Here is a 13,732-nt window from a genome sequence, read left to right as displayed (position 1 = left end):
AAGAGAAGGGAGGGATGAGAGAGAGAGAGAGAGATGGAGGAAGTAGAAGATGGAGGGGGAGGGAGAGAGAGAGAGAGAGGGTTTATTGAGTAACATTGATAACCGATCAAAATCGAACACACATTTAACCGTTTTCATTACTATTGAACTTGAACAGTTTGCTAGTCCTTGTTACGAGACAGGTGTGTGTGAGTGAGGTTACCATATCCTTGGTGGCGAAGTACATGAGCAGGGAGTCGGTGGAGAAGGAGCGGAACTTGAACATGACGGTGGAGACATTGGGGTTCCATCTGGTGGGCCGGCTCACAGCAGCATAACCCTCCCCATCAAACTGTACCGTCCCCTCTGTGTCTGACGGCTGGGGGCTGGAGAACACCCACCCAAACACTCAGCAGTAATCACACAGCCAAGTGAACTTTTAGTACATAAAATAGTGCATAGTGAACTTCTAGAGTAAAACATTTGCGAACGTTTATGAGATCGACAAAGAAAGTGAATCGAGTCCATACACTATATGAGACATTCATACCTAGTACTCAATGTGATGTGAACATGCAGGCCTACCTAACTACACATCCTTTGCAGTCTCCTTCTCTCTCTCTGTAGTTCCACAGGCCAATAGCTTTGTTGTCCAGGTATGTCTCTCCCATACACCCGGAGAAAGTAGTGGTTTTGACCGCGTCCGCTTTCTGCAGGACAAACATCGATACATATACAACGATATGAATAAATCTGGCAAAAAAAGAAAGAGGTAACAAAGGACTAAATATATAGCTCTGGGATAAACTTCTGTATGGCAAAGTGATACTACCTTCACACTGCCTAACATGCCACCGACAAACAGGTAGGCATTCTGGTCCACATCCAGGATAGTATAGCCCTCAGGAGAAGTGCCACTCTTAGAGGTGGGCATGATGCCAGCTTTGGGACCCTCCAGTGCATGGACAGAGATAGTGCCATTGATACCATTCCTGGGACCAATACAGAAATGATCAGATGATGAATTAAAACTTCATGAACTTTTCAATAAGGAGCCTACCTGGCACAATCAATGTTAAAAGATGAACTAATGAATAAAGTCATAGACAAATCCCTTTGAATAATCTTTGCTCTGATAAAAGATCTGGTGTGGAATATGTATAACAATGGTATTCTACCGTGAGGCCTCGATGCGATGCCAGTTGCCGTCGTTGATAGTCATGTCAGGGTACTCAACCTTGCCCACTCCAGAGCCCACGTCCCATAGGAAGTTGACCTTGCCCTTACGCATCTCAATGGCCAGGAAGTCAATCTAGAGGRAGACAGAGGATGAGCCAATAAGACYCAGCGCTGCAATCTCCTATCTGATAACATTACAGGTCCATTACCGTTCTCTCTCTCACTATGGGTCTAGGCTGCTGTAGTGTAGCAGTGCAGGACACATTAGAATAAGATCCCGAGGAATTAAGAGTCACAGGAAAATCAGGAGAGGAGCAACAGGACTGTGATTTCCCCAGGGAAATCAGTGATGAAACCAGATGAAATAGTCTGATTTGAGCGGCCGGTTAATTGCTGTGCTCGCTGTTGCAGTACAMAGACGCAATATCACCCACTCTCTCCCGAGGATCTCACAGGGAAACAAATAACCTTCTATTATTTTCTCTCTGACTTTAACATAATTGGTATTTATCTTGCATGTTGAGAAATATCCACTGGTGGAATGATTTCCAATGAATTGGTCAACAACACATTACACATCCCAAGCTAGAGACAAGCCCAACCTAAACAGTGAGAAATGGCCCTAATATGTTACGTTTCACACACAAATGTATTAGTTGCCATATTAGGGTTAAGTGATTTACTTAGTGATTGTATCCACAAACATCCATCCCAGTGTGGTGCTCCTCTGACTCACGTATTTGACACTGCCCAGGTAGAAGAGTAGGTTATCAGGGGAGGTGGTTTTCACATTCACAGTGATGGTGTTGTAACGACCTTTCTTGATTTCTGGTCGATAAGCACGGATACAGTCTCCCCCGGAGGACACGGACACTTTAATCTTTACAGGGAGACATCACATGGATCTTTCACCAGACAGACTGAAAAGGCCCAACCCACTGAGCACACATTGGTTGAATCAACGTTGTTTCAACGCCATTTCAATGAAATTACGTTGAACCAAAGTCGAATAGACGTTGAATTGACATCTGTGCCCAGTGGGAAGAAACGTTCAGGAAAACACACCTGTGTAGTAACAAAAGTACACGTGCAAGAGCAACAATTTGTTATTGTACTCTTTTGTACCGAACAAATTAAAAACACTTCATCAAAAAGCCTTGAGTGTAAGAGACTTGTGGAGGAAGGAGTAGAAAAACAACAACACTTTCTTTGACAGAATGTTCATTGTTTAACAGAGCCTTCACTCAAACTGTGGCGACGCATGTGCACCACAGGCTAAAGAGAATGAGTTGTAAATCATGATTCCTGTGACGATGGCGCAGTTAGCAGAATGGCCGGCTTAGAAGCCACTGATCAGAGCGGTGGAAACAGAGGAGTTGGGAACGAGAGAGAAGGACGGAGAGGAGGAGTGTGACTCACAGAGTTGGCCTGCTTGCGCGCCTGGTTGATCAACTCTTTAATCTGAGAGATGTTCTTCTTCAAGTTGTCCTGCAACTCCTTGATGGGCTTCAGCTTATCCAGCAGTCTGTCTGCCTCGTCCTCTAGGTCTTTCACCTTGGCCCCCGCTGCATGGACTGACACACACACACACACAGGCACACACAAAAACACAAACACGCACGCGCACAGCACACGCACGCCAGACACACACGCGCACAAGAACAAACACACACAAGGGACGGACAGACACGCACACACCGGGTAGAGAGACGTCAGTCTAAAAACGCCAAAGATCACACTTCCTTGCTAACTGCTCTAGAAATTCCACAGCCACTGCGTTCTGTGAGCCAGGCCTATTAGTTAGAGATCAGCGGAGAGATGGCGGCATTGTAATCACTTATTTAAAGGTAAAGAGCTGAAAGCGGTTATGAAAAGGAATAGAATGACATAGTAAATGGCTTGCCACGCGCTCATAATTAGCCACCGGTAATCATTCCGGTGGCTAAGGCGTACATTAGGATAACAGGCTTAGTGAAGCTCTAAAATACACGTTTTAATCTCGTTGAAGTGAAACAAAGAGATGGAATGCTGAGGAAGACAGAATGAAAGAAAGAAAGAGCAATTTTATTGTTACTGTTTTTCCGGCAGCTATGGTACAGCCCATGCAGCACTAATGGGTACTCTCTCTTGTCATCATGCAGGAGCTTTAATCAGGTAATATAAAAGGTATACATACTTATTGCTGTTGGGGTTCAAAAGAAAAATGGGACAGAAAGAAAAACATATGTGAGGTACAGAATTATACAATGCCATTGTGTGAGACAGAAATGAGCCAGAGTAATAGCTATCTACGCTAAATTAAACCGAAAAAAAATGAACAAATGCATTTTAATGAACAAATGCATCAATCAGCTCATGACTTGGCGCAAATAATACATTTAATATACAGTAGATACTACAGCTAAGGCTTGCCTACCCTTAAGAACTACAACACCCAGAGGATCTCTTACTGTTTTTTTCAGGGTCCTGGATCATATTGTTGGCCTTGTTGACGTCATCCTCCAGCTTGCTGTAGTTCTTCTTCAGGCCCATCAGGCTCAGGTTCATGTCTCTCAGTCTGGCCAGAACATCGTTGGCTGTGTCGTTGGCATCTCCTGCCTTGGCCTTGGTGGCCTGGAGCTTGGCTGCTGTATCTGGACAACACAGTTGGTATCCAGTATGTAGTTATCTGAAGTTCTAGAGAGACTAGTAATCCAACATGGTACGGACTATCGGAGGTCGTCAGTCATACATGATGTCTAACAGCCTTACAGAAACCTTCGTGTCAACTCTGCTGCCCACCTGTCAGATGTTTTTAACGCACCCTGCAGCCTCGTCTGTCTGATACCTTCCCATTTTTAACCTGGACTGTGCCGCATTGACTTCTGTCATGGTGGATCTATAAGAGCATGTGGCCTCTCACCTCATAGCTACACCACTATCGATCCATTCTGTTCCCACATCCTGGGCTCAGACTGACAAATTGCTCCAGCAGCAACACACATCAAGGAGAAGTATTTCATTTGTAGCTTTCTTTTTAAACAAAGGTCATTTCCTACTGTTGTTTCTGTGGTTACCATTGGGGATTGCATTCAGCTTCCGTAACGTATCGTCCAGATCCTTGAGCAAGCCCTTGTTCTTCAAGCCACCAGCTTTCACCCTGGCCTGGAGACTGCCCACACTCTCAGCGTTCTCTGAAACACAAAGACGTCCGCTTGGTTCCAAAACACATATCCACGCCAATTCTCCTCAGAAAAACAGAGCTCTTTGAAATATGTCTGGCGCTTATCATCAGAGTTGGTGGGTGTTGTATGGGGAGAGGATCAACATGATTTTGTCTCGGTGGAACTGGGTTTACCTTTCACATCGTTCTCTAACTGCCTGGCTTCGTTCCACAGTTGAACGCTCTTCCGAACAGAGTTCTTGGCGTTATCCTTCAAAGAGCCTTTGGGTCCTGATGCCTGTGTGTGTGTGTGCACCAAGAACGTAAGCTTGAATATCAGAACAGTGCATTCCACAATGACCGAATAATGTAGTAGAAGAATTACATAGAGTACATACAAAAATACAATAGTACAAGATACTCCTAGGTATCCTGTACTACACAAACACTGTTTAATATAGAACTTATAATATATTTTTGATATTTTGTTAATAGTGTATGGAGAGGAAAAGCAGTGTTTTTGAACAGAGGAGACACGGGCTGAGGAGATTTCCACAGAGGGGACCAATGGTCCCTGAGCCTCTCCCTCTCTCCTTCAGAGAGAAGAAGCGAAGGAGAAAGAGAGGGGGATCAGGTTTGTCGCCACCTCTGCTGGCTGCTGCTGCAGGAGGCAGAGTCATGATAATAAGGACGACAGTGCTGGAACTTTGATCTCTCCAGCGTGACAAATGGAAATGAATAAGGAAATGCAAAACGTTTAAATGCCAAATCTCTGCTGCTCAGCACTTTAGAGAGAGAGGTCCTCTTCGAGTCCTTACACGCGCACACACACACACACACACACACACACACACACACACACACACACACACACACACACACACACACAGATCTCACCAGCTGAAGGGCCTCTGTCCCACGTGCCCTGGCCTGCTTTGCCTCTTTGTCAGCCTCCTCGATGAAGTCCTTGATGTTGCTGTACGCGTTGAACGCTGCCGTGGCATTAAAGGACAGGTTCTTGGCTTCAGCCAGGATGCTATGAGGAGACAGCAAGAGACTTGGTTAGGACACCAGCCAATACACTGTCTGTGAGCCAGCCTATGTGCCTGCCTGTGTATGTGTGTGTGTCTGTCTGTCTGTACCGGTCCAGTATGTTTGAGGACTCGTTGAGCTCAGCAGCGTGGTTCTCAGCGTCCTGCAGCAGGTCAGTCAGGGTGTTGCCACTCAGGCCCTGGGTCAGATGGCTCACTCTGTAGTCCAGCTGCTCATGGAGAGGACCCAGCTCATGCTCCATCTCCTCCAGATCCTAGAGAGAGAGAGAGAGAGAGAGAGAGAGAGAGAGAGAGAGGAAGAAAGAAAGAAATAGAAAGAGAGAGAGAGACAGACAGAGAGAGAGAGAGAAAGAAAGAGCGAGAGAGAGAAAGAAAGAGAGGAAGAAAGAAAGAAAGAGAAAGAGAGAGATAGAGAGAGAGAGAGAAAGAGAGAGATAGAGAGAGAGAAAGAAAGAGAAAGAGAGAGATAGAGAGAGAGAAAGAAAGAGAAAGAGAGAGCCGTAGAGGGGCAGACAGAAAGACAGATAGACAGAGCAGGAGGGCAGCACAGGCAGACAGAAAAAAACAGCAAGAGAGAGAAAGAGGGAGAGAGATCAAGGTGAACCCCCTCGTTGATGCAGGTGGGACGTACAGATGTACAAATGAAGTCCTGGACAGAAGAAAGGTCTACAGTAAAGTCCAATAGTGCTGCAGGCTACATCTGTCTGACATCACAACAGCAACCCAACAGAGTAAAGGTGTGTCTTCCTTCCACAATGAAGGGCTTGACAGGCCTGATTGGAGTTGGGATATGTGTGTGAGCAAAAGAGTGTGTATACCTCAATCTCCTTATTGATGCTGTCTGAGAGACCGTTAGCTTCAGCCAGAATGCGCTCTCCGTCTGCCAGCACGTCTTCAGTTCCTTTCTTCACTGAGCTCACAGCATCCCTCTTCCTCTGCAAACAGACAGACAAGAACAGTCAGCTCCAGTAACTTTACAGAAACAACAACCCACGTTGTGAGTGATGGTGCATATATAGCTATGGAATAGTTAGAATGTGTATGTATGTGTGACCAGGCTGCTGACTTCCAGGGTGGTGAGGTTCCGCTGGTTCTGTCCGGACAGGGCCCCAGCCTCCCTGCTCTTCCCCTGCGCGTCCTTCAGCAGGGCCTGGGCGTCATCCAGCTTGGCCCGGTGGTCACCCATCTTCTCTGTCACCTCTGCCTTCAGGTCCTCCGTGGCCTGGTGGGGGTCCCCGAAGAGACGCTTCACCTTCTGGTACAGGGCCTCCGCCAGTCTGGAAAGAGGTAGAGAGAGAGAGAGAGAGAGAGAGAGAGAGAGAGAGAAGAAGGGGTTAGTAGAAGATAAAGCAGCAGGAGAGAGAGAGAGAGAGAGAGAGAGAGAGAGAGAGAGAGGATAGAGAGAGAGAGAGAGAGAGAAGGTTAGGAAAAATAGACAGAGATAAAGTAGAAGAGAGAGAGAGAGAGAGAGAGAGAGAGAGAAGGGTTTAGAGAAAAATTAGACAGAGGATAAGAGAGAGAGAAGGAGAGAGAGAGAGAGAGAGAGAGAGGAGAGAGAGAGAGAGAGAGAGAGAGAGAGAGAGAGAGAGAGCAGAGGAGAGAGAAGGGTTTAGAGAAAAATAGACAGAGATAGAAGAGAGAGAGAGAGAGAGAGAGAGAGAGAGAGAGAGAGAGAGAGAGAGAGAGAGAGAGAGAGAGAGAGAGAGATTGGGAAAGAGACAGGAAGAGGGGAAGAGCACAACAGAGGTGTGAGGAGGTAAGATATTCTTTGTCTCTCCTTTCGGTCTTCTTCTCCTGACGCAGGATCCGACCAGACACTAGATGTCACTATTTCTTCTTGTGTGACTCTTCCAGGCCTCAGCCAGAAGGAAGATGGTTGGATTAGAAGGAATAATATTCCTATCACCCACCTCAGGCCACTTTTAATTAGTTCATTAAGATTTTGCATAAGAAAAGTAAACTTTATTTATTCAGCTGAGATTTGCTGAAAATTATTTATAGAATATTTTAAAAATGGAGAAACAAAACACACTTGTGAAAGTTGGTACAGAATACCAGGATGTTTTTAAGTGGATCGCCTCTTCATTTACTAGGATATGAAAGCAATCATTTAGCTGAGATTATAATGACCCAGGAAATGCAGGGGATGCCTTCCTAGAAATAGGACACAGGAGTCATTCAGTGGTGAAAAACATGTGTGCGTATGACTGGATGGTTCCATCCCTGTGTGGACCACAATAGCTTGACATCTCTCTGCTAGTCTCTCAAGCTAGTCAGACCTTACCCCAGCTCCTCCTCTGAGATGTGCTTCTTGCCTCCCAGCTGGCGTTTGCGGAGCTCGGCTAACATGGTCTCGATCTCCTGGTGCATCTCGTTTAGGCTCTTCTCTGGAGCTCCGTTCCTCCTGCCCAGAGTCTCATTCAGCTCTGAAGCCTTGACCTTCAGAACTGGAGGATAGAGGACACGGGGAAGCCATTCTCATTTTAACACGCACTTGCAAACACACACACACACATACACACTGCCATAAGGCCCAATTCTCCATCTCCTGATAGTGTCCTATACTGTCACCTCTAGCTGAAAGCCTGAGAACAGAATGTGTTATAGAAATCAAACAGTGTTTGAGACATGTCTCCTCTCATCAAAACACACTGCTGCTGCTTTGACATGCCATGAAGATTACCATTATGTTGGAGGCAGACATCCAGACTGACTACCACATGTTAAAGTGGCAGCACGAGGGGAGAGAGAGAGAAGAGAGAGCAGAGAGAGAGAGAGAGAAGAGACTGAGAAGAAGAGAGAGAGAAGAGAGAAGAGAGAGAAGAGAGAAGAGAGGAGAGAGAGAGAGAGAGACAGACAGACAGAGGAGACAGAGAGACAGAGAGAGACGAGAGAGAAGAGGACGAGAGGACAGAGAGAGAGAGAGGAGACAGAGAGAGAGAGAGAGGAGAGAAGAGAGAGAGAGAGAGGAGAGAGAGAGAGAGGAGAGAGAGAAGAGAGGAGAGAAGAGAGAGGAGAGAAAGAGAGAGGGGGGATCTGAAAAGGCTGTGCGTCTGTTCGCTAGGCTGCTAACATCAAAGAGCCATGCTGAATCCACCCTGGCCTCTCAACCCGCCCGAGGGCCAGTTAGTTAGTACAGGAAGTGTGTACTACTTTTTACCTACACTAGATGCCACGATTAGCAATGAGCTCATGCTCATGTGCGTGTTATGTGCGCACAGCCAAGCCTTTGAGGTGTGTTGTTCTCAGAGCACAGATGGATGAAGCTACAGAAGCAGCTAAGCTAGCGCCCCAGATTAGATGAGCGGCTCAAAGGCAAGGCAGAACAAAGTGATTGACAACAAAAGCAGAAAAGTTTTCACTTTTTTTACATCCCATCAAATGGCAATGGAGGGCTTCTTTTTAGGTTGGATTCAAAAGACATTCAAAATTCTGCTTGACAAAACAATTGTACTTTAATCAAATGAATCGTGGGTCTTTGAAATCAAAAACCCATCAGTTCAAAAGAGACGGGGAGAGAAGTTGCTCGGCTGGGTTCTAATTAGAAACAGATCATCAAATAAAGAGATGAAGATGAGGCTTAATTGGATGCGTTCCTTACATTCCTGAAGAGTTCCAACATAAACATTTCATGGCATTACAAAGACTATATATATACCTATTAAAGGAGCCCGGTGATGAATAATTACATACCATGTTTCAAAGGCAATTAAACACAAATGTTCCCGTGGATCGCATCATCAGATTGATTCGTTTACGAATGCATCAGCATGAAAAAAACTATCCAATCTCTTCCTGACCGCTTTTCACAGTGCTCTCGATGTGCTTATGAAAATCTGTGGGAAGTTAAGTGAGACATGCTCTGTGAATTTGACTTTCAGTGTGTTCATTGCTTTTTGGAAAATCTTTCAGAAGATACTATTTTAATGTAAATGAGGATGGCATCTGTTAAGTGTGTCATTGCGCTCAATCAGGTAGACAATGTAAATAGCCCATTTGAACCAGTCCAATTCCTGTGAAGGGTCAGAGACTGTGTTTGAGCTTCAGTGAAGGTTTGTGTGCATGTTATGTGTGTGTGTGTCTCTATGTGTGGTGTGTGTGTCTCTGTGTGTGTGTGTGTGTCTCCTTGTGTGTGTTGTTGTGTGTTGTTGGTGTGTGTGTGTGTGTGTGTGTGTGTGTGTGTGTGTGTGTGGTGTGTGTGTGTGTTGTGTGTGTGTGTGGTGTGTGTGTGTGTGTGTGTGTGTGTGTGGTGTTGTGTGTGTGTGTGGTGTGTGTGTAAATCAAATTAAATCAAATTGTATTGGTCACATACACATATTTAGCAGAAGTTATTATGGGTGTAGCGAAATGTCATATATGTCTATGTGTATGTTATATGTGTTGTGCGTTGTGTCTATGTCTATGTGTGTATGTGTGTGTGTGTGTATGTCATGTGTCATTGGTGTGTGTGTGTGGGGTGTGGTTGTGGAGTGTTGTTCTATGTGTGTGCGTGTGTCTATGTCTATGTGTGTGTGTGTATGTGTGTGTGTATGTGTCTATGTCTATGTCCATGTGTGTGTGTGTGTGTGTGTATGTGTGCCGCATAGATCTGGCAGTACCAGTCCCACCTGCTGTAGAGCGTGGAGCGGGGCTAGTCCATGCAAGCGAGGCAAGCGAGGCTGAGTGGAGAAATGTTCCCTGCTGACACTAATCACGTTGCCCACAGTGAGGAGCCACCACGTGCCAGTCCACTCTGATTATACCGCCTTCTCCAGACCCCATCCTCCATCCCTATTAATTAGGCCTTTACATGGCTCCACGGCTACAGCGACTAGGCCCTTTATCAAGTGAATCATCTTCCAATTTCAACCCAGAGAGAATGTCACAGCACAGAGGCGCCTAATCACAGAGCAGAGGACACAGCACAGAGCCCAGGCACTAATTCCCTCAACATCCTGACCCTCCGCCTTTTACAACACTGAATTAGTACTCTGCTCTCAGACACTAAGACAGCATTATGGCAGGAAAGTCATTTAGATTTAACTATTTTTTAAATGGGAGGATCGTATAGGAATGTAGTACCTTCTGCAGCCAGTAGGGTGTTCTTGACAAAAAGTTCCAGGTCTTCAGCTCGTTTGTGGATTCTATTAGCATCGTCACCTGTTTGCTCGCCGTCTGCCGACACTTTGGTCGCCTGAGCAAGAACACACACACACACACACTCAATCAGTTGGATGGACATGAACTGATGGCTAGAGATAAACCAATCCAGGATGTGCCAGTGTTCAGTGTTCATTCAAGATGGACCCTTGATTGCATGTTTCCTACCCTGAATCCTGTGGCCCCCTATGGTCTAACAATGGACAGCCTCAGAGTACCTGGTCAAACAAATCTATTTCATAACCACCAGTCAGAGCTGGTATGACCTTTCAGAAATCCTCTATAGATTAAAAAATAATGATTGAGGGATTCAAGCAGCTGAGCACCACAGGCTAGTGGCCAATTCTCAAAAAGGGTTTAAGTTTTTGAGATATCCCTACCCGAAGTATAACAAAGCACAGCCATGTTTTTCCATATCTCTAAGGTCTCCCATAAATGGAATGAATGGTTGTATAAACATATTTTACTGCAAAAGTTGTTATGTTGTGACATACCCCCATAACTCAAACAGCGCAGAATTATACCTTGCTGGAGGAGGGGGGGGGGGGCAACATAAGCCCATGTAACCCAATATTGCAAGCCCTGATATTGCTAATATGTGAAATCCAAGTAGTTAATTGTCTGCCCTACATACACAAACAAACATTAAAGCATTTTGGAAATATAGACCTGTAAACACACAGATATAATCGGCGGAAATATCAATTATTAATATTTAAGATTAATGAAAACTTCAGTTTGGTAATCTGTTTCTGGTAAACCGGCCCATAGCGGGTTACAAATTCCAAGCTCTCAGTGCTGTATGGTCCTGCCTGACAAATATACATACATTAACACATGTTTTTTTGTTGATGTGGCTATTGTAATTGGCTCTAAGGAAAACACCCCCTAAACTCAAAAAGTGCAGAACAATGCTCATGCAAGCTCATGCAACCCAAAATGGCTAACTCTGATATTGCTAAAATTCGGATACAGTTGAACATGTTGTGTCTGTTGTTATCAGCTCTAAGGCAAGTGGGCTCAGACACTGAAAACTGGCATTTTTTCCCAGTGAAAGGTTCCTCTGTGGATTTTATATGTTTCGCCTCCACTCTTGCAATTACATTAGACGGCCCCGCTAGACTTGACTCCAAATCAATACGGCATCCAAAATCCAATATGGCTGCCACATTACCATTACACGGTGGTTTAATCACATGCATATCTGTGCATGTTTTAAATGAGATAAATTTTTCAGATTTGTGTACTGTACTTATGACCTGTACTCAAGCATATTTTTGTGTACTTTAACTATGGTAAGAATCCAATATCCAATATCCAAGAATCCAATATGCCCACCATATACAATCAGACACATTTGTCTGGATATACAGTATAAAAAGGAAGCATTCTACTTGGCACGGCAACACGAAGCATTCCAAGACACGAGCATCTTTGAGAATCAATGAGGCAACTGGGAGGCTCCTACGAAAGGAAAGAGAATCCAACCCTGGACTCTGACCACCCTCTCCCTAGCTCTACAACTTGCCCCCACTATGATATAACTTGCCCCTCCAGGGAAAACTCCACCCATGGTATTTGTTTCATTAGTCTATTATTGATATACTATATTTCACATTTTTTGTATGTCAGCAATCAAGTTTTCAAGATATGTATCTTTCGAAATACAGAAAAACAGCTGGTATGATGCATTTAGCATCATATCATGCAAAACGCTGCACTGATTGCTAACACGCAAAACACTTTGGTACTACACTGAGTGTATAAAACATTAGGAATACCTGCTCTTTCCATGACATAGACTGACCAGGTGAATCCAGGTGAAAGCTATGGTCCCGTATTGATGTCACCTATTAAATCCACTTCAATCAGTGTAGATGAAGGGGAGGAGACGGGTTAAAGTAGGATTTTTAAGCCTTGAGACAATTGAGACATGGATTGCGTATGTGTGTTTTTCACGCTCAACAGTTCCCCGCGTGTATCAAGAATGGTCCACCACCCAAAGAACATCCAGCCTACTTGACACAACTGTGGGAAGCATTGGAGTCAACATGGGCCAGAATCCCTGTGGTGCCCGTTTTTCCCCCTTAGTACAGTCCATGCCCCAACAAATTGAGGCTGTTCTGAGGGCAAAAGGGGGTGCAACTTAATATTAGGAAGGTGTTCCTAATGTTTTGTACACTCAGTGTATATCAACAATGGACTAATGAAACAAGTACCAAAAGATCGTTTTTGGGGGAGGTTTTCCTTTAAGTCGCCTCCTTACCATTTAGAAGTGAGCTTTGATTAATTGCTAGTCCAATACGTCTGCCTGAATCCAACAAGACCTTCTGCTGGCTCACTGCATTTGTGATGCACATTGGAATGTTTCGATGCACTCTTATCGTGTTTGGGTTGAGCTGGCACATTGCTTCTTCCAGACAATAATGTCCACCATCCTGGCTGTCTGCCCTGGAGTTGCCGTGTTGACTTGGCGTCATTATGGTGTATGGGGAAGATGCAACCACACACGACAAGCGCATAAGGCAGGTGTTCACTACAATGAACCAACACAATCTGACAGTCAATGCCATCTTATTGGGCCTTCATATGTCATAGGAATTGTACCTCTCCAATGTCAATGCCATCCTTAATCTCCCAGAACTGTCCTTGATAAACCCACTCCACAATCAGTCCTCTTCTCAGGCAGTTACTAGACAGACACCATGGAAATAGACTGCCACATGTCAGTAGGCCATTCAATAGCCAAAACGCCGTCTGGAAATTGCTGGCGTGCATTGTCCTCATATGTACCTATTTTGCTACCTGACTGGCCAGCCCATTTGACACCTGAACTGGGCTTTCATGCTGGGGTGACTCATGCATTGGTCTGGGAATCTGCAGTATTCCCAACATCTCTATAAGGACATATGCCATTTATGGCAAACAAGAGGCACATTGGGATGGTAAAACTTGCTGTATGTGATCGTTTATGTTGGCTGGGGATTGACTGTGAGACAGTTGCTTGATCATCTCCATCTCCTCTACAATTATTTTACTGTCCATTGAAGCCCAGGGATCATCTTCAAATGTATATGGGTGTGGAGCTGTGCTATGTCCCTCACAACCAACGCTTCTCAGTCATAGTCTATGAGCCAGCTACACTCGAACTAACCTCTAAGTAACCTGAGGTCACCCTCACAGGTGATGTTACTCATCACATCTCCTGCTGGGCGTGCCCCAGTCTATAACGGCCATATTA

General features: G+C 45.0%; 1 protein-coding gene across 7 annotated transcripts in view; it reads right to left on the bottom strand.

Annotated features, from left to right (window-relative positions):
* The window catches only part of lama2 (laminin, alpha 2), a 144,586-nt gene that overhangs the window by 6,824 nt on the left and 124,030 nt on the right, over nt 1-13,732 (bottom strand). For all 7 annotated transcript variants that reach the window (XM_070446506.1, XM_070446507.1, XM_070446509.1 and 4 more), the window contains 15 exons: nt 10,414-10,525; nt 7,637-7,799; nt 6,419-6,629; nt 6,171-6,287; nt 5,443-5,606; nt 5,198-5,336; nt 4,496-4,598; nt 4,215-4,331; nt 3,609-3,791; nt 2,578-2,732; nt 1,895-2,038; nt 1,158-1,291; nt 812-971; nt 565-689; nt 203-365 (listed from right to left, as the gene is read on the bottom strand). In XM_070446506.1, coding sequence (XP_070302607.1) covers nt 203-365; nt 565-689; nt 812-971; nt 1,158-1,291; nt 1,895-2,038; nt 2,578-2,732; nt 3,609-3,791; nt 4,215-4,331; nt 4,496-4,598; nt 5,198-5,336; nt 5,443-5,606; nt 6,171-6,287; nt 6,419-6,629; nt 7,637-7,799; nt 10,414-10,525 — 2,190 coding nt within the window. The remainder of the gene's footprint in view (nt 1-202; nt 366-564; nt 690-811; nt 972-1,157; nt 1,292-1,894; nt 2,039-2,577; nt 2,733-3,608; nt 3,792-4,214; nt 4,332-4,495; nt 4,599-5,197; nt 5,337-5,442; nt 5,607-6,170; nt 6,288-6,418; nt 6,630-7,636; nt 7,800-10,413; nt 10,526-13,732) is intronic.

Source organism: Salvelinus sp. IW2-2015, linkage group LG14 (assembly GCF_002910315.2).
Source record: "Salvelinus sp. IW2-2015 linkage group LG14, ASM291031v2, whole genome shotgun sequence".
NCBI lineage: Eukaryota > Metazoa > Chordata > Actinopteri > Salmoniformes > Salmonidae > Salvelinus > Salvelinus sp. IW2-2015.
The sequence above is the reverse complement of the archived record's forward strand: the minus strand, read 5'-3'. Positions and strand labels throughout refer to the sequence as shown.